At 38.5% G+C, this 20,956-nt stretch overlaps 2 protein-coding genes across 3 annotated transcripts; both read right to left on the reverse strand.

Annotated features, from left to right (window-relative positions):
* Positions 1-1,652: 1,652 nt before the first annotated feature.
* On the reverse strand, positions 1,653-9,072 carry LOC109034192 (cathepsin L 2-like). 2 transcript variants are annotated; one of them, XM_072304074.1, is made up of 6 exons: positions 8,825-9,066; positions 7,889-8,009; positions 6,460-6,713; positions 5,685-5,775; positions 3,552-3,598; positions 1,653-2,203 (listed from the first exon to the last, which is right to left on the reverse strand). In XM_072304074.1, exons 2-6 carry the CDS (start codon positions 7,965-7,967, stop codon positions 2,072-2,074), a joined length of 603 nt encoding a protein of 200 aa, XP_072160175.1. In that variant the 5' UTR covers positions 7,968-8,009; positions 8,825-9,066; the 3' UTR covers positions 1,653-2,071. The 2 variants fall into 2 exon arrangements, with proteins under 2 accessions (XP_072160175.1, XP_018902743.2); XM_019047198.2 differs by lacking the exon at positions 7,889-8,009 and having other exon boundaries at positions 8,825-9,072.
* Positions 9,073-10,735: 1,663 nt separating this feature from the next.
* LOC140225539 (uncharacterized) lies at positions 10,736-19,486 on the reverse strand. The gene is made up of 4 exons (XM_072304749.1): positions 19,319-19,486; positions 17,118-17,362; positions 15,471-15,666; positions 10,736-11,064 (listed from the first exon to the last, which is right to left on the reverse strand). Exons 1-4 carry the CDS (start codon positions 19,374-19,376, stop codon positions 10,736-10,738), a joined length of 828 nt encoding a protein of 275 aa, XP_072160850.1. The 5' UTR covers positions 19,377-19,486.
* Between the last annotated feature and the right edge of the window lie 1,470 nt (positions 19,487-20,956).

The following is a 20,956-nucleotide window of genomic DNA, read 5'->3' on the forward strand; positions in this document are numbered from 1 at the left end:
GAAGTTATGCTCTTCCACGAGACTCGATGTCAAACACGAAGTCTAACGACTGTTGTTACTTATAAAATTTTTCTCTCGACTTCAAATTTTTTATAGGAGAAAATATACGACTAGTTGAATTCTAAACTACTCCTAATTATTTCCTTTCCAAAACGCTACTACGGTGCGTTTCAATCAATCTCGGTCCAAACGAAAGAAAAAAACCGGCAGTCACTTTTCCAGGAAGTCATGATGCACATGATAGGTCTAGGGACACATTCCAAAAAAAGCACGCCTCATTTAATTTAATTAAAGTTTTATTTGTTTACATAGTTAAAATTACAAGCTATGCTATCACTCAGAAATATTCACAGTTACATTGAGTTCTAATGATGCTATTTACAACAAACGACAGTATATTTTATTAGGTTTTAAAAAGAAAACAAAAGTTCAAGAGTATTAGATGTTTCGCTGAAGAGTCAACGAAATGTCTTAGTTTGGTTTGGCAAACCTTCACGGAAAAAATTAAAATGCTGGTTTAACTATTAAATAGCTAAAAAAAAAAGTGACTGCAATGTTTCAATGTAGATTTTACAACAAAAAAATGCTACTTTAACCACCCCCGTGGTTAAATTGTTAAAGTAGCATTTTTTTGTTGTAAAATCTACATTGAAACGTTGCAGTCACTTTTTTTAGCAATTGAATTGTTAAATCAGCAATTTAATTTTTTCCGTGTTGCATGGCCGATGTTCACCAAACCCAAATGTTTTCTAATATCGACTAGAAGCCTTGTATAACGACAGTAAAACTGCAAAAACATAGTGTATATCTGCCAGTGTATATCATTCGCATGACGTGTTTTAAAAATTTCAGCTCTCTTTTCATCTTACCGAAGGAGGACGAATCAGCGATATTGTCTGAAATTTTCCCGGAATATTCCATACGCAGAAAGGGAAATGGATCTGTTGTACACAAGAGATACAGGCAAGTGATAAGCCTTTTGTTGCATTACGATGAGCATTTCATAAAAGTCTGAAATCCATTTTTTACGCGCAATTTACGTAGTTTGTGACACGCAGTTTGAATTTTCTGTGCTCACGAGGAATTTTGCTTACCGCCGGCGATCAAGTTTGCCCAAAAAGAGACTTAAGAAAACTTTACCTACATTGAAAAATAGATTTAGTAGACCTTTCAATCGAGTATGATCTCAACCGTCTTTAAGCATTTTTTTTTGTTGAAAATGCTCACAAAAAAATTTCAAGTTAACAAAAATCGCAAGGAAGGTTTGTAACATTGTTATTTTGGATTTATTGGATTGGATTTATTGGATACAGGATTGTTTATTTGGGCTGGGGTTTTCGCGTCCTTCTGAGCAAACGCTATTGCTGGCTATTGAGAAAAACTACCTGAAAAATTTTGAGAAAAAGCTTGTTACGAATCACACAGCTCACACGCTGAGGAGTGAATTTTGTACTTTTTGGATTTGCAAATCGTAATTTTCGTGCAATTTTACCAAGAAAAAGTTTATTCACCTAGCTGTGTCTCTGCTTGCCTGCCACAAGCCCATTAGGGAGGCTTTTAAAAACATTGCGTTAAGTATTTTTCTATTTAAAATTAAATTAGGACAGGATTACAGGAAGTCTGTAGCGTCACTAACGGGGAAAAGTATGTATTTTCTTAGTTTCCTCGTTGATACGTGCAAACAATTCCGCATGTTTACCGAGCATTTCTCTGCGATGAATATCATTTGGACGTATTTTTGCCAAACCAAACTATGTGCATTATGACGTGAGCCCTGTTACGCACTATGGGTCTTAGGGCTCATGCCTTAATGCACATAGTTCCGTTTGGCAGGAATGCGTCCATTTATAGAGCATTGCGATGATGCATGAAATAAGCATTCCACTTCGTCACCAATTTTTGAACAAAGTGGCGGTTTTCGGGACTTGGCAACATTGTTATTTTTCTATGTAACTCCATCATGAATTATCGATTCTAAGAATCGATTGATATCGATTATTTTACATACCTTATGAAAGGAAAAGTGTGGAAGTGTGGGAAGGGTCTTTTGTTTTGCCAAATTGGGTCATTATCAGGATCCCTGGCTCTTCTCGCGCGAAAGAAGTCTGAATTTCTTTCTTGGAGGGGGTACCACATACGGACCTCTTAATTCATAGCTCGCCTCTCCTATGGCGCATATCCCTTTTTTCATCAGTAAGTGACCCTGCAAAAACAGAAGAAATTATTAAAAAAACTGAAGAAAAAAATTAGAGAGTGGAAATGCATGACCGCAACACGAGACAATACATGTAAAAAGTAATGTTCGATTTGTTGGAGGAGGTGCATAATCGTTCGCGCCATTTTGAGAGACATGTTAAGGTAGGCCCAGTACAATTTGAGAGTATCATTCAACAGGTTCCCATGCTCTCCGATTCATAGCATCCATGGAAAAAATTGTTAGGAGGTATCCCCTAAAATTGTGATGTTACGCTAATGTTGGATGATACGGATATTTCCAATCAAGCACCGCAACATTTGGACTAGTAACCTGACTTTTTGGGGCACTGCAAAAATTAATTGGGATATTGCCGCAATTAATTTGAAATGTCCGAGTGTGGGGTTCATCTCTACCTTTTTCACTGTGTCTACAAATTTTACAATCGGAGAAATGGAATCGTCAGACTCAATACTTCTTTTGAACTCTTAAATATCTTCTCAATGACGAATTTCAGAGGATGAATAGACCTTTCTTCGCTGGTCAACCTCCTTTCTCACCAGGCATGAGGTGAGCTTGCTTTGGTCGATCAACATTTGCTAATTTTTACTCCTTGAAGCCTGGTGTCATGTTCACACCGTATTTCATCGCCCCTCGGGCGTATCTTAACTGGATATATTTATGCTAAAAGGAACTATGCCACACGCAATCCCTATGCACATAGTTCCTTTTAGCATAAGTACGTCCAATTTCTGCGTGGTCCCTGGGCTCCGTGAAATTCTAAACTTTCTGGGGCTCATGTGGAATAGAGGGATACGCCCTTGCGTCGCACATTGGACCAAGTCAATAAGAGAAGTCGGAAAAAATATGGAAACTTTAAACGCTTACACTGGAAAAAAAACACATTGGATCTAGAGTCCGGACGATTGAAAACATTGACAAGAAAAAATGCTCTTGATTCAATCAGAGTTTTGCTTACATCAAAAGAATCCGCTCAAACTAAGAGACTTGGTTCTTGATTTAAGCAAAAATCCGATTGAATCAAAAGTATTTTTTCTCGTCGATGTTTTTAAGAGTCTGGACTCCCGATCCAATGTGTTTTTTTTTCCAGTGTATAACTCTGCGTACATAAAACATTGAGGTTCTAAAAGTGTCTTAATTGGTTTCCTCGTGGAATTTTCTTCTTAAAATACCCCTTAAAATTTAAATAGTTACGGAGTATAAGTATCAAAATTCGCAGCCTTAGTGAAAAATTCTATGTCCGACCTCTTTAATTGACTCGATCCACTGTGCACCGGGGCCGAAAAATGTGAGAAAAGCTGTACAATTCTATTTCAAGGATTGGAATGTTGTATACCTGTTGACCCCAAGCGCCAGGTTGACTATCTCGGAGAATCCAAGCGTCTAAAACCAGAAGATACATTATTTGGTCAATTTATGCCAATTTTGAACGATTACAAAAATGAGTCGCCATGGAGATTGGCAATAGACCAATTGGCTCCTTGAAACGGTGATTCTTCGAAAAATCGCGCCTTCTGCGACCGGCGTTAAACGTATGTTAGCGCCTGTAAGACTCTAGGAATACTTCACGCATTGCGCCAAATAGTATAGTCGGCGTAAAGTCCATATAAGCGCCTACAAGACTGCATGAATACTTCTCGCATTGCGCCAAATGCATCAAAAGTGGAGTGATACCACTATTCGAACTCGTAGGAGCGCCTGTGGTATACCTCGTCAACTGAAGGCGAAACATTCGTGCATACAGCCACTAATGCTCGCTACACATGGGTTGAACTGACATGAGACGGATTAACATCTGAACTGCTTCTTTTAAGTTGGACTACGAAGTGAGTATCACTTAATCACAATGAACCACGAAACAAGGTACGAATTTCAGCATTTTGATACATGTTTCTAATCCAAAATTTCACGTAAAACCCGATGCGTGCAACGAAAATTACCGAAATCAACTCCTTACGAAGATATTTAATGATTCTTGATGCGTGAATTTAAACAACCCGCTCATGAAAACTCAATGCTCTACGTGATTCACATGGCGCGCTAAACATTATTATGATAGCCTCTGCGATGTAAAAATCTAGTACCCTCAGTCTTGACGCTTTGGCTCAGCTATAGCAAATTGCTTTTAGTTTGAACGACACGATGGGAAATGAACATTGCTCGATCGAGGAGCTTGCTGAAACCGTTGTAGTGCGCGATTTGGCTTAAAATCGTACCTTGTCTAATGGTCCATTTGCAATGCAATTAACAGTTGCAACTAATTTCAATTGAATGGACCACTAGACAAGGTACGAATTTCAGCATTCTGATGTTTCCTGACCAAAATTTCAAGTAAAACACGATGCGCATAACAAAAATTACCGAAATCAACTCTTAACGAAGATATTTTTAATGATTCTTGATGCGTAAATTCAAACCACCCGCTTATGAAAACTCGATGCTCTACGTGATTCACATCCCGCGCTGAACGTTATCATGACAGTATCTGCGATTTAAAAATCTGGCAACCTCAATCTTGACGCTTTGAACAACATATGGTGGGAAATGAACATTGCTTGATTGAGAAGCTTGCTGAAACCGCTGTAGTGCGCGATTTGATTCACGTGGAGCTTTGGGTTTCTTGCGAGCGGGCAGTTGAAATTCCTCGTAACCAATGTAAATAAAAAACGTTGATATCTTCGTGAGGAGTTAGTTTCAGTAATGTTCGTTGCGCTAATCGTGTTTTACGTGAAATTCTGGTTAAGAAACATGTATCAGATTGCTTAAATTCGTACTTTGTCTAGTGGTCCATTGCAATAAATTTCGATAAGAGATGTTCCTTCAATCTATAGAAATGCAACACGCACAATACTCTGATGCAGTGGCAACATGGAGGGGTATCGATTAGGAGCATTTTTGAGCCCACCTTCGCTGTATTTTCTCATCTCTACCAATTCTGCTCATTGGAGTATATTTTACGAAATGCATCATAATTTGGTCATTCTCGGTCTCTTTTCGGATGTAATATTGGCCTAGACATAGTTGTGAAGGTAGGGTGCGTAAAAAAATGAGGATTTTTTGTTATGTGACCGCAAACTTACTAAATTTACATTTTTCCACCAAAATCTGTCCTCAGACCTACGTGTAGGCCAGTATAAAACCCGGAAACAGACCAAAAGTGACCAAATCCTGATGCCTATGTTAAAAAATATAGGTCTTTAAAGAGAAAAACATCGTAAAGTTGAGAAAATTCAAGCTGGGCTTAAAAATGGCCCTTACTGATACCCCTCCTTTACCGTGTAATTGCAATCTTTGCTGCTTAGATGCGGTGTTTGGAGGTATGATACAGCCAATAAAAAGATTGGAAAATGCAAATTACGAGGACTTTTTTTCTTTCAACGATAAAGTAAATCAATCCTCTGACCCCTTACAACCTTGCCCTAGAATTTCTGATAAAATTTAGAGGAGATAGAAATGAGGATGGAAATACCTGCGTAGTGGCCAACAATAACAACGCCGTGATTAACTTTATTCAAATCGTTGGGACAGTCATCTGAATCGTATACTCCTGAAACATAGTACTGCAAAAGAAAAAAGGACTGTTTCACGGCAGCCAAAAATAAAGGCGGGTTGATTTGAGTACTTGGTGACAAAATTGATAAAAAAATCCGCACGAACCTACCCCAATAAATATTTGCAGAGCAATGAGAATGTTGTTCCATACATGTTTTCGGTACTTTAACCAAACCTTAATTACCTGAATTACCAAACCAAAATTATCTGAAACACAAAATTATCTGAATGATTGCAGGAAGCTTCAAATCTTCTCAAAATATTTGAATTTTATCAAGAAAAATTCAGCAACGCCCTAATTTCCCCTAGCACAGCTAATTGGGTGGTCAATTTTGTATATCATAATTAGGACCGTAGCTCTCGATAAATGAGCTCAACGGCAAGAAAGAAATCCCTAACATAAAGGCAACCATACGTACCTAAATACATTTTCAGATTTATCATGTAAAATTGAAGGCGTTCCTTATTACTTGGACCTCCGGCGAGCATACATGAGCAAACATTCGTGCCTAAATCCACATTTAGATGTATCATGTAAAATTGAAGGCGTTCCTTACTTGGAGCTCTGGTGCATACATGTACGATAAACGCGCTTGACGGCAAGTAAGAAATCCCTAAAGCCACACAAATGCAAACATACGTGCCTAAATGTATTTTCAGATGTATCATGTAAAATTGAAGGCGCTCCTTACTTGGAGCTCCGGTCGCGCGTGCATGACAGTTGGGATTGGACTGACCAATAAATGCTCCTCGAGTCTTCTTTTATCTGCGAGAATGAAGTCGGTAATCGAGGCATGTGATCTTATGTTGCCCTTGCATGCACCTTTAGCTGCCACGTATGGGTAATCACTGGAGGTTGGAGTTCCATATTGCTGTATGTAAGCCAAGGCGTTATGAATGTACCCACCGTCGCAGCCATCATTATTTCTATCGCAGTCAATCAAGCCTAAAAACGTTTTCAGGCTTTTATAAATTTATACATAAAAATTTTACGAAGCAGACCACTAGAAAAAAAGTCTTCTTATTTTGATTTAGGGTCCAGACTCTTAAATAATTTCGCAAAAAAAAAAAAAAAAAAAAAAAAAAAAAAAAAAAAAAAAAAAAAAAAAAAAAAAAAAAAAAAATATACTTTTGATTCAATTGAAGTTTTCCTTAACCTGAAAAAACAAGGGGGGGGGGGGGGGGAGCGAGAAACAAGGCTAAAATGCAACAATAAAAAACCCAAGACGTATCAACTCAAAACTGAGTCATTTTCAATTGAAAAATAAATTGAAAATTAAAAAATTTCGATGAAGAAAACCGGTTTTATCTTGGCTCTCGGCCACCGACAAGTAGGTCTCGGGTATTTCTATAGATAATTTTTAATTTTAATTTATTTTCCGACTGAAGTTAACTCATTTTTAAGTCGGAACACCTCGAGTTTTTTATTGTTGTTTTATAGCCTCGTTTCCCGTTTTTTTCCCCTTGTTTTTCCTCTATAAATTTATCGGGGCTCATCTCTAACTTCCTTTGTACAGTGAGTTGATCGATCCTTTTTTATAGGTTTACATGACAGATCAATCGATACATCACAAAGCATGCCACTTCACAGCGGGCCGATTATTGAAACTTATAGTTAAAGCTATAGACAAAGACGACAAAAGGGATTTGGAGGGATCCTATTGGTGGAAGCAGGTGGTGGCAATGGACATAGGAGGTAGGTAATGGACTAACTAACGGCAACCTACTAAAGACCCGACAGTTAGTCGATCATTTTCTTTCTTAGTCTATGAAAACCAACCATGTCAACCAATAGGATCGCTCCATAATCCCTATGTCTTCTTTGTCTATCGCTTTGTCCATCAGTTTCAATAATCGGCCCGCTGGTGCAGCTTGAATCATCAGCCATCGATGCTTTCTCATTTGAGGCTACGAAGAAGAATCGATCATTAGCACATCCGTCGTGAACATCCCGATAATCGATGTTTTTCCAAAGATTATTTAAAAAGCTGATCAATCATGATTTGTCGCAAAGCAAGACGCTACCGATTCCGTGATAGGGAAAACTAGTAATACTGGTAGACGGTCATATTAATCCAGAGAACGTTGAAAGGTGTTTATTTGGGTTAAACATAGACTCACTTTGTCTGGAGAGCAAGGTGAGTTTATTTTCTGTGTGAGCCAGAAGGATCTCAAGAGCACCGACCGCTGCAAAAACCATACATGCTCCGCATTTTCTGTACGAACCGTTCACGTACTTGAACTGCATGCAGGATTTTCCAAAAACAAGGAACATAATTTAGCAGAGGAACCTCATTATCATAAAATAAAGCAGGCGTAAAAAAAAGGATGTTATATCATGTGAAAAAATAAGTCTCAACATAAATTGAACCGATCAGTCTCCAAGTCACGTAATTGCCAAAATTGCGAATGCGAGAAAAACAAGAAAAACCGTGGTTTACGCTTTGCTGACCACATGTTCGAATTCAAAAAAATGTATGATCTTTTAGATTATATCTTTTAGATATTTTGAAATCAGACTTGATTATACCAGAGAAAAAGAAGAAAAAACAACCCCTCTACCACCGAAATAGAGATTGGCGCTTACGTGATTTGGAAAATAATCGGTTCAATTGGACTACATTTTGCAATTAGAAAATACAATTTCTGGCTCATTCTTAAAAATACTCACGTGCATAGGGAAACTAATGATACATACGATGTTTCTATACTAAGCTAGAAATTTTAGTTTCTAATTGCTAAATGCAGTCCAATTTGTCGTTTCTAAGAAAGAACGGAGCTCCGTTTTGAGAACGAAAGGATCTCTCGAAGCTAATCAATTTTTACCGAAGATTAAACATGTATATACTGAGAAAATTATTTGCACTCCTATATTCCTCTCTGTTAGGTACTGTAGGAAGTAGAACACGAGCCATCAAATTATTTCATTCGATTTTGATCAAGTTTGCATTGAATTTAGTAGCACATACAACGTTGGAAACATCGAGAGATCCCAGAATAAACCGGAGGCTTTTTGGGGTACAAGCTCCATTTTTTTCCCATTTCAACCGAACTTACGTGTCATTTTTCTCTCAGTGTGAGTGTGCACGCGTGTTTCAGCTGATCCATCAACTTTGCGGAACATTTTTGCGGAAGTGACAGGTGGATATGCGGAAATAGATTTACTCGCAAAAAAAGGGGGGACAAGTTGAAAAGCCTATAGAGCTCGTAAGTGCGTATTCCTTGTCATCTAAAGCAATATAGCATATAAAGGTGACTGTAGGGATCCTGACAGAATCAAAGCCAAATAATGACAGAGCTACAGCAGAGAAAAGAAGAAAAAATGCTCATTTTTGCGTACAATTTCTTACTGCATGAATTTCCTAATTAGGAGCACGTATTCGGTTCCCTTGTAAAAGCAAAACATTTCCGAGTGGCATTTTTGCAACGTTGACACGTAGTTGAATTCTTTTGTCTGATTAAACAAGGCTTTCTGTATTTGAATCTTTTTTTGATAAAAAAAGTTCTATGTTTATCAGAAATATCCTGTTTTAGCTGGTTTTTAATTTCTCATAAGTTGTCGCTCCTCTGACGTGAGGGGCGTAATTCAATCTTCGGACGAGCCCTTGAAAGTATGGACTAATATGGATAATAGGGCTCATCCAAAAATAAATATACACCCTCGCGGCAGATGAGTGATTGTATGGGGTTTTCCGTGAAATTTCCTTTCAAAAGCACCCCTTGAAATTGAATTTGTGACGTAATGAACATAAACCTTTAAAATTTTAGCGAAAAATTTTATGTCCGACTTCTTTTATTAGCTTGTTTCACTGTGTAGCGGCAAACATTGCGATAAATATATTAACAGTTTTAAGAAAATAAGTTTGCTCTAAAAATGTTCAATTTTGCCAAATTTTTAGCGCTGAAAGTAAATTTCCGTCACACAACGTAATTTGACTCTGCTTATTTATTTATTTACTATCTTACCTACTTTCATTTGAATTTATTATTAATTACTGTCAGATGTAGTTTTTCTTTGTATTGTATGTATTGAATGTGTTATGCTGGCCACAAGGAAGATAGGACCAGTTGATCCTATTGCAGGGCCGGATTTACCTACTTGCCGCCCATGGGCCGCTAGTATTTCGCCGCCCCCTTCTCATTCGTTTTGAAACATCAATGAAAACCAACAAATGAACGTGCCAGCGGGGGAGGGGTGCATAAGACGCGTTTACTGGTGTTGAACACATTTTTTGAGAAAGCCCTATCAACACTACTAGCAAAAGTTCACGGACCTTTGCGCGAACGTCAAGTTTCGTAAACCTATCTCTGTGTGGACAAGGCCGTCCACTCATAAGAAATGAACAAAAAAATTATGAAAGAACAAACATAAATGTGGATTAATGATTTTAACTTCCGCCGCCGCGCCTCGCAGACCGCACTGTGTTTGACGCAATGCGTGATGTATTCACGCAGTCTTGTAGGCGCTATGCGTCTCCCGCTGATCGCACTGTGTTTGCAGCAATGCGTGAGGTATTCATGCATTCTTGTAGGCGCTATCCGTTTCACGCCGTCCGCAATGACCGCACCGTGTTTGATGCAATGCGTGAAGTATTCGTGCAGTCTTGTAGGCGCTAATATGTGTTACATGCCGATCGCCGCGCCGGGGGCTTCTCTTTTTCATCTCAAGTCCTCGTCATCATTTCTCTCTAGGTAAGCAGCGCCGCTCCACGCCAAATTGCGTGTTTGGTTTCTCTCTTAACTCGACTAATTAAAGGTGCTGCGGCTGCCTCTTGTATCACTGAAAGACGACAAAAGTAGAAATTACTATACTCTCAGAAAATTAGAGATTTTTTCGCATTTTTTCGTTAGTAATTTTTTTTTTCTAAATCCGAATTTTTTTTCATACCTACATTTAAAAAAAAATTGCAAAATTTGCCGCCCCCTATAGATTTGCTGCCATGGACCGCGGCCCATGTGGCCACCCCCTCAATCCGGCCCTGTTTTATTGTGGTCAGCCTTCATAAACATGTTTAAAACTAAATCTAAACGCACTTGAGACTGATATGGTGGATACAGATGGGCAGGAACGCGCCAATCCTTGATGACTGGTCCTTGCGGATCTCTCCCAAAGTAGTAATTGCTTTGGTAAGGGGGTTCCGAGCCCTCGCGCTTAGGTGTCCGAAAGGGTGGTTCAGATGACATCGATCGATTCCTTTTGTATCGGCCAGAGCTCAACATTCGCGGTTGCAGTCTTGCGGAAGAATCAGTTTTGCTCATCGGGTAATGGACACCAATCGATTTCATGTACTCTTCGCCTGGGGATCAAAGTTTCCAATAGAAGTTGGGTTAGAGAGGATTCCCCTGTGGAGAGCATGGAGTGCCTATAAAGCACTGGAAAAAAACCACATTGGATCTACAGTCCAGACTTTTATAAACATCGACAAGAAAAACACTCTTGATTCAATCAGATTAAGCTTAAATCAAGAGCCAAGCCTCTTAATTTGAGCGGATTTCCTTTCGATTTAAGCTTAAATCTGATCGAATCAAGAGTCCTTTTTCTTGTCAATGTTTTCAAGAGTTTGGACTCTAAATCAAATGTGTTTTTTTTTCCAGTGAGGCATGAAAAAATAAAAGGGGAAAAACGAGAAACAAGGCTGAAAATACGTAATAAAAAACCGATGAAATTTCGGCTTACGTTTATTATTTTCGACCACCATCATATGAATCTCAGGTTTTTCTAAAATTGTGTCTATATTTTGTAGTGTTTTTCTCCGGCTGATAATGCTCAATATTCTGAGCCGAAAAATCCCGGTTTTATTGTGTATTTTTAGCCTTGTTTCCCGTTCCCCCTAGTTTTTTTAATGTAACCATTGTCACAGACTACTCTGAAAAATTTTGAATCTACTTAAATAGGGATAGTACGAGCACGTCAGAAATTTTGAGGTTAGGTTATGGAGCTTTTAGGGTCCGAGAGGGACGTATGCGAATTCGAATCATACATAGTGATTTATTATTACAATAGTTATTACGATCTGTGGTTCGTAAATCACGTAGTTAACCTATTATTTGCATAAATTTACTTATTTTTGCGGAAGAACGCTCATTTTTGAACATTCTTCGCCATCTTGGTTTGGTATTGGAATCTGAAGATTGCCAATGACATTTTTTTGTGTTAGGAGGTTGGCTGGGCTGCTCCTTTGTGCCCTAACAGCTCCATCAATGGCGTGGCGTGCTTTGCGATATATCTATTGATCTGCCATTTAAACCTGTGGAAAAAGGATCGATTATCAGGATGTTCGCAACGAACAACTGAATAATCGATTCTTTATCATAGCTTCAAATGAGGAAATATCGATACATATCGAAGCACGCCACGCCACTGAGCTCCATCTGTTCGACATGTCTGTACTCTCCTTAGGTACTTTAAGTGAAGGCCTAGAGACAAAGAGATTCACTCCACTAGTCTTTAGTTGACAGGTGGAAACTTTACTAAAAAAGCTTCTTCAATGTTTTTCTAATCCAATATTGCGAGGAATAAGATGGTGCCACTGATTTTCACTCAAATGAATTCCCAGACCCTGAAAAAGCTCTGTGAATTGAAGGTAAGAGGTCTGTAAGAGGTCCCCGGTATTATGACAAGAGTTCACCCTCTATCCCTAGTCAAACTCTTTATGTGCCATTTGGGAGCGAATATATTATTAGGGTCACCGTTATGTTGTGGGACTTTCAGGGATACAGTGAGCTTGTTTAGTAATGTTCAAGGTGATTCGATGGACGCCATATTTTGTGTCAGAACGGTATGCAATATATCGCATCCATTGGTTCCATTTTTTCAGTTACTCGTTATTTTTCTCCAATTTTGAGATCGTAGTTCTGTTGTCAGGAGACTAAAGCACTCACTTGCCAATTTTAACAAAGTCATTCGACGTAATAAAGGCGAGGTTTTTTCAGAGAGAAAATATCGCAATTGTGTGCAGTTTCGATACATCAGTATCAATGGCGATGTTTTCTCTCTGAAAAAACCTCGCCTTTATTACGTTGGATTTCTTTGTTGAAATTGGTAAGTGAGTGCTTTAGTCTCCTGACAACAGAATTGCGATCTCAAAATTGGAGAAAAATGACGAGTAGCTGAAAAAATGGAACCAATGGATGCTATATATTGCATGCCGTTCTGACACAAAATATGGCGTCCATCGAATCGCCTTAATGCCTGAATTTCTAAAAACTATAGAGTGCACAAGAATTTTTCCAACATTTTTTTAAGAATATTTACGTACGAAAAACGAGCTTAAAGTTGCGGATTTTGCGCTCGATTTTCGTGGGTTGATATTGTTCAAAAAAAATCGGGAAAATTGCTGTGAACTCTCCGCACTCTCTAATTTTCAGAAATGCAGGCATTACATTTTACTAAACGAGCTCATTATAATTTTTTTGCCAAAAGCCACTATGTACATTCGTTCCGTATGTGCGCACTTTACTCCCACAGTCTAGGTTTTAAGAGCTTTTTTTGAACTCAGAGGTTCGTTTTGGAGGAGACCAAGTGGCGTAATATTGTGTTTTTCCTGATTTTGCACTTTGAAAATTATGCGTAAATCCCAAATTCACGTGGCAAGTACGAGCTCGAAAAGCAAAAAAATTCCCAGAGCGTACTTAATGGCTTTTCAGTGTGCGACTGATTATGACAGCTCCGCATTTTTTTGGTCATGTTAAGTTGCATGGCATTTCTGGATTGATTCTTATATAATTTTTAGCGAAAATTCGGGAAAAATATCCAAAAAAATCCGTCACGTCAGGATTTTCTGCAAATTCAAAATTTTGGTTTCTTTGGGGGAAAAATTTCCGAAACATGAATTTGTATTTCTTCAATTTGACCATTGATTTTGGCCTGGAGTACCTCTACTGAGTATGAAATAACCATTGCACGCCAAAAGGAAGCCGCTGAGAGTGATAATTGGACTTCATTTTTCAATTTGGAACTATAAATTCTAACCCGATTTAAAAACGACGTATGTGCCCTTAGTTTCCCTATGCACATAAGTGTTTTTTCAGAAGAACCAGAATTTATAGTTCCAAATTGCAAAATGCAGTCCAATTGGACGTATTTCTATCAAACGGAACTATGTGCATTATGACGTGAGCCCTGTTATGCGTGTATTCTTATGGGTCTCAAGGCTCATGTCTTAATGCACATAGTTCCGTTTGATAGAAATACGTCCAATTATCACTCATGAGCTCTCATGACATTTCGGCACCGTCCTCCTCTTCCCAATATTTTAAACACGCGTGGTTACTTTTTCTGGTGATTAGAGGGTACTAACGGAAGTAAATTATGGGGGAATTCATTTTTTTTCGAGTTGTGTTTTTAAAAACGTTGACCGAAAAACGATTTTTGGGGGATAAAAATCACCTTAAAATGCATAACTTTTGACGAAATTCGGACAGTAACCTTTCCTCGAGGCTTCCTTTTGACGTGCAATGGTTATTTCATACTTAGAAGAGATACTACAGACCAAAATCAATGGTCAAATTATAAAAAAAAAATAATTTTTCGGAGATTTTTCCCGTAAACAAACCAAAATTTTGAATTTGCGGAAAAGCCAGACGTGATGAAATTTTTTGAATATTTTTTCCGAATTAAGCGATAAAAAAATACATGAAAATCGATCAAAACATGTCATGCAACTCGACTAGACCAAAAAAACGCAGGGCTGTGTACCACATATTGATGCACGATTGTGTTTTTCTGTAGTGTTTCCTGGAAAGGAATAGCGAATCCGAGAATGCTCTCTTTGAAACCGACCGTGGGGTATGACTCTACCCCCCCCCCCCCCCAGAAAAAAGTACCGACGTAGATCCCGTTCCCAGAAACAAGTAAGTGTTCACGTGCGTCGTCAGCTATTGCGTAGAATTCGGGAGATCATGGATTGAAATTGACACGGAATGTTCACCACACAGAAATTAAAAATCACGTGGAGAGAAGAAATTAAAAATCATTTTCCACGTGGAGAATGAAGTACGACAGGAAGTCTACAACGCTGCAAACCGATATTCGCATTTTCGCAATTTCAGTATGGATGTGCGGAATTACTGCCGCTCTAAGGAAGTACGCCGTATGACTATTTGAGCCTTGCCAAATTGCCCTTGGTAAAACATGTATTTTTGACAACATGCGTGCATATTTTTCTTCGAACTTTTCAGATATTTTAGATCGAATTGCGCACAAAATTGTCTGAAAATTTTAGGAAATAACACCCGCAATTTTCACAGTAAATTCGGGTTTTATCGGAGGAAACTTGGCAGCGTCTGAAGGCTCATACGGCGTTCTTCACAGCAGAATAATCGATTGTAGGTAGGAGCACCTTGCCTCTCCGAAAATCGATTCCTTTCACTGGAAAAAAAACACATTGGATCTAGAGTCCAGACTCTTAAAAACATCGACAAGAAAAAGTACCCTTGATTCAATCAAACTCCAACTTAAATCAAGAACCAAGCCTCTTAATTTAAGCGGATTACGTTTTGATTCAAGCAAAAATCCGATTGAATCAAGAGTATTTTTTCTTGTCAATGTTTTCAAGAGTCTGAACTCTAGATCCAATGGGTTTTTTTTTCCTTTGTTCCATAGGAGTGAATGTAAAGAAAACAATTTTGCCGACTGCCTGGATCCACCATCGTCTCTCTGCGATTTCCTCCTTCGTAAAGTGCATAGACTATTACAACTCACTGGTCCAGTCCGTGTATGGGCCGACACCATAGACGACACTCCCTTTCCTTGTAGCCATGAGTTTTTCGATTTTGATCAAGTTCTCATTGAATATCGCAAAACGCCTCTGCTCTTCTATCTTTGAGCTATATTTTTTTCCGTAGGATTTCTTGAATACATCAAATCGTTGTCTTACGTCCATGCGAATAGTTTTCTCCTGCCATCCGGGGAAAAAGGAATGAAATCGTCAACATCAAACAAAAAAGAAAAAAGAGAACTTTACACGGAAAAAAATAGGGTATTCGACAAAACCAGCGGCTGGTTAAAAATGTGCCAGCTACCGTGCGGTAGTTACGATAACTACCGCGGTGGAGGTCACAACTAACCCGGTAGCTACATCAACATCCATGGTGTCGATTGTATTGAATTTACCCTATTTTTTTCCGTGTAGAGTTTTTTTAGGTTTGAGTTTCTCGTAAGTTAACTATTATTATTGTCTAACTGAACAGGATATGTAAGAGTCTTTTCAAGACAGTGGGAGTTAAAATTTGTCAATTCCTTATAATCTGAACAAATTCTTTGAGTCTTTAAACGGTTATTGACAATTCCAAGAAGAATGGACGGTTCACTCAATACAATTTTTCAATTAGAGATTGTTGGGTCCATTTTTTCGAGACTTAGTATTTACACTTACTCATCTTTTGTAACACCGTAGATCTACTTTCAACTATTATTGCTGTCGCACTGAACATGAGATGTAAAAGTCTTTTCAAGACAGTCGAAGCTAAAATTTGTCGATTTTTTATACGTAATCTGAACAATTTCTTTGAGTCTTTAAACAGTTACACACAATTTTAAGAAGAATGGAGGATTTGCTTAATACAATTTTTCAATTGGAGACTATAAGGTCCATTTTCTCAAGACTTAATTATTGTACTTACTGGTCTTCTGTGACACCGCAGATCTACTTTCAAAGCTCTAAAAAGCTTCTTATTACGAAGCTGTCAATGAGTTAGTTGCGCTGGTCACAAAATCTTGTTTTGATGCTTGATTCTTTTAAATGAGCTAAAAATGATAAGATGTGTCCAAACAGCAACTTTCTACGTTCAATATTAACCTAGATATCGCCCTTTGAAAAGTTGGGTTTTTGACGTCATCCACCGCGGTAGTGACACCCTCGATTTCCCCCACCTTGCTTTCATAAGTCGGTGTGACGCACATTTGAACTGGTTACTCAACGTAAAACTTGGATGAAGATATTAGCGCCTGTAAGACTGTGAAAACACTTCACGCATTGCGCCAAACAGTGCGGTCGGCGTCAGCCGTATATTAGCGCCTACAAGACTGCATGAATACTTCTCGCATTGTGCTAAAAACAGTGCGATCGGTCAGTTGGCGTGGATGCATATTAGCGCCTACAAGATTTCGAGTTCAGTCGATATTACGCACATTTGCACTGGTTATTCAACGTGAAACCCGAATGAAAGCAAGGTGGAGGAAATCAAGAGTGTTGCTACCGCGGGGGATGACGTCAAAACAAGACTTTTCAAAGGGCAATATCTGGGTTAATATTGAACGTAGAGAGTTGCTGTTTGGATAGATCTTATTATTTTCAGCTAATCTACAAGAATCAAGCATTGAGGGACTATTTTGTGCGCCATTTCATACCTTGATAGCTCGTTCGGCAAACTTTTTATTGCTGCCAACAGATCCCCAAACAGACCTGTGTGCACATTGATCTGCGTATGGTTGCAACTCGATTGTGTTGAATTTGCAGACGCAGTCGTTGTTGAAACAGGCTCCATGACTGTACGGCTTGTTGAGCAAGGGAGCCCTACCCCACACAGAGTTGCAGTAAGCTTGACAGGTCTGCACGTGATCCCGTGAATTATCACATCCCAATTCACAATAAACTAGGAGAGAAACATCATATTTAGTAGAGCCACAGCCAGAAACAAAAAATCCCAATGGACCACTAGACAAAATACGAATTCAAGCAATCTGATACATGTTTCTTGACTAGAATTTCACGTAGAGCACGATTCGTGCAACAAAAATTACTGAGACCAACTCCTAACGAAGATATTAACTTTTTTATTTCACATTCACGCACAATCACTGAAAACAATTTATGCACTGACGCCTCATAAAGTATGGGTCGGAGCCACATGCAGACTGTAAACAATTTGATGCCGACTTATGAATAGAGATATTATTTGTGTGATTTTGTGTGATTTGGTATGGACCAATAGTACATACGATGAGTATGAAATCTGAGTCCATACTGTATGGACCCAGCTTCCGTATCATAAGGACCCAGCGTCCACAACGTATGAACAGTAAGTTCAGACACCTGCTTTTCCATACAAGACATGCTTACGTCACATCTCTGCTCAAGTCGTGAAAGCCATGACCGTATGTAAGAGCACTTCATACCTTAGATTTTCCGAGCAGTACCAGTATGGACTCTCGCCACGTAACCATGTTTTTCAGTGAAGGATGCAAGAAATCGACAGTGTAAGTCGACAATCACATAACTCCTTTTGCGACGTCGTAGACTTCCTGTCATAATTTATTTTTTAAACGGAAAACTGCTCAACGACGATTCTTTAAAACTGCCATGATTATTCTTCTCCGTGCGAAGAAAATTCTGCAAAAATTTCAAGGAATGATGCCAATTTGTTCTCCCATAAAAAAACTAACAAAGAGGCGGAGACTTTCAGACACCGCAAACGAGTTTTGTGATTGCCGATTTACACCGTCGCTATATATAAATAAATTGTTGTTAATAACAATTGTCGATATTAATTTTTTGAAACTTGCAAACATTGAAATGGATCGCGATAAGCGGAAAAGAGCCGAACCGCATCAGCTATTACCAAATTGATCGTTACCAATTTTTACTTGAAAACGATTGTGCGGATTTGTGTGCAAATTTCAATGAAATTTCTGCATAGTAAGAGCAAATTCCTTAAAATTGTCAATGGAATCCGCACAAACGTTCTTTCGTTAAAAATTAAATTGCCCAGTTAAAGTTGACAATGACTGATGTGGCTTGGTTCCCTTATACTAAACGCGGTCCAAATAAGATTTACAAACCTGGGCAACTTTCAAATCAAAAACACAGCACGAACTCTTCATATCAATACAGTACATGAATACTTTTACAACACGATGTGTGGAAACATACGAGAGCGAATGAACGTTGACAGGTAACTTCGGATGGCAGTAAGGGTGAGAAGCCAAGTAATAAGGATGTAAATGAAGGAGGGGCTGTTGTTAACAGCCAAAGTCTACGTAGCAACGTAGCGTACGTACGGGCTGTAATATGACATGGAGAGGTTATTGTTGAGTAAGAGCTGAAGAGCGAGAAAGGAGAACATCGAGCATTTCTCTCCAAATTTTTCCTGATTTTTGCATGAGATCCGAAGATAAATCAGTGAAATTTGGTTACAAATGCCCGAAATTCTCCCGGTAGGAATGGAATTTGCGAAGGATTTTGGTAACATTGAAATTTAGTTACATTCTTTCGTGAAGGGAGCCAGTGGCGTGGCGTGCTTTGCGATATATCGATTAATCTATCATTTAAATCTATGGAAAAGAATCGATTAAAAGGGTGTTCGCGACGAGCACCATAATAATCGATTCTTTACCATGGCCTCAAATGAGGAAATATCGATAATTGATCATCCACGCCTCTTCACCGAAGGGAACGACGAAATGAGCCAATGTATAAAACGTTCCAATCGATGTTCCCTACGTTTAAACCGCTGATTCTCGACACAATCGACATATTTAGAAAAGAAAATGTTTATTCCTGCAGTTTTGAACAATGCGTAAATTCATTTAGAACACAATTATTTACTTACCATCGTTGGATATCGAACGGGTCACGACTAAGATGAAAATGTAAGTATAGAACCTCATTGCGTAAAGTAACCCTCCTCACACTGATAGCTTTCTACACCGGGCCGACGTCAATGATTCCTTTTTCACGCAGGCTCATATAATCGAAATACCACTCCGCCATGATATGGCATATCGTCGTATGAACTTTCAAATGTTGCCAAATTTCATCTAATACACAACGAATTTTTCTGCTCATTTCGCAAAGAAATAAAGAATTAATTGTCACTCTGCTCGGGTCGGTATGTTCTGTATTGCGTCACTCCAGAATTGTGAAGTAGGAAGTAAACATGTTGCTTTTGCTCATTTTAAACAGGAAGAAGATGGAAAAAATACACATAGCTGCAAGGTGATCCAAATGCAATTATATAACTGGACAAGTCAGAAGTCTATAATTTTTGCACCCTCCTTTTTTTCATCATTACAAATGTCATTGTCACGGTCCTGTACACGCTTTTTTTAAAAATGTGTCGTCGATGGCAGCTTCCACTCTGACAATTCTTGTCAGTTTTTTCAATGCCAATTTAAATACGTAAAAAAAAACAGTGTCGAAAGTCCCATTTTTCCTTCGAAATTTGTAAAAAAATCACTGCCAGCCATAATTTTTAACGATGTCTATTCAACGAACATCTATTCAATAGACCCATCGTTAAAGATTATAGCTAGATAATAGACTCTATTGCACGCACGAGATAAAACCGAGTGGATTGTCTTTTTTTTGGGGGTATAAAATTCCGTGGAAATCACAATAAGCTCAAAAAAGTCTAAAATTAAATCTGTAGAGCGCAATTTGCGTAGTTTGAAACATGCGTTCTCAAATAGATTTTCTTAGTCATCAGCGACCAATTTCTGCACACTTAATACGGTTGCAGTGCAAACTAGTAGCGGAAAAGAATAAATCCTTAAATTTAGACATTTTTTAAAGTTTTTAGTGACTTTTGTCAGCATTCTACTTTGGCTTGCCTTCCTTCTGGTACATCTTTAGAAAAGTAGGCGCTGTATGTTAGCGCAGCCTTAATTGTGTTCAGAGTCGAATTTTCATCGAGTGGGAACTGGTTTTCGTGATTGAACTTTGATTCCCTTGAGTACCATATGGCACTAAAAAGTGATTTTTTTAGGAATTTCCTCTTTGTCAGCTTTTCCAACTTAAATCCTAAAACTTTTGTTTGAAGTCATGTTCCACCGTTTTGAACCAAATGATACATCGAACTACTATCGAACACGATCCATTACTTTAAGTGTCATGGGCAGGGTGGCAGAAACGTAAGGAAGAAATGAAAGATTGGAAATTTCGGTGAAATATTTCACGAAATTTCACAAGGCTGTGAACTATTTCATATTTTTCAGGGGCCAGAGTACGCAAACCGCACTCAAACACCCAAAAATAGAAGAAAATCACGAATTTAAAACCTTCGAAACATAAAAGGGAACTCATATTTTTCAATATCTTTCATAAATTTCTGAAATTGCATGAAATATTTCACGTGAAATTTTGCCACCCTGGTCATGGGCCACTTAGAAACACCTATCGCGTTTCATTTTTTTTTCCAACCGGCATCATCAGACGCTTACGATTTTAGTCTGTCAAGGAAAAATACCTC

This window comes from Bemisia tabaci, chromosome 9, assembly GCF_918797505.1.
Source record: "Bemisia tabaci chromosome 9, PGI_BMITA_v3".
NCBI classification, from domain to species: Eukaryota; Metazoa; Arthropoda; class Insecta; order Hemiptera; family Aleyrodidae; genus Bemisia; species Bemisia tabaci.

Excerpts from the sequence above, each read along its gene's own strand:
- LOC140225539 (XM_072304749.1), bottom strand. The coding sequence starts at position 19,376 with ATGAGGTTCTATACTTACATTTTCATCTTAGTCGTGACCCGTTCGATA. Across the intron at positions 17,363-19,318 it reads CCGTTCGATATCCAACGATG|TTTATTGTGAATTGGGATGT; the intron begins GTAAGTAAATAA and ends TTTCTCTCCTAG. Across the intron at positions 15,667-17,117 it reads TTGCCGAACGAGCTATCAAG|GAGAAAACTATTCGCATGGA; the intron begins GTATGAAATGGC and ends CCCGGATGGCAG.
- LOC109034192 (XM_072304074.1), bottom strand. The coding sequence starts at position 7,967 with ATGGTTTTTGCAGCGGTCGGTGCTCTTGAGATCCTTCTGGCTCACACA. Across the intron at positions 5,776-6,459 it reads ACGCGCGACCGGAGCTCCAA|TACTATGTTTCAGGAGTATA; the intron begins GTAAGGAGCGCC and ends TTTCTTTTGCAG. Across the intron at positions 3,599-5,684 it reads TATTGTTGGCCACTACGCAG|ACGCTTGGATTCTCCGAGAT; the intron begins GTATTTCCATCC and ends TTCTGGTTTTAG.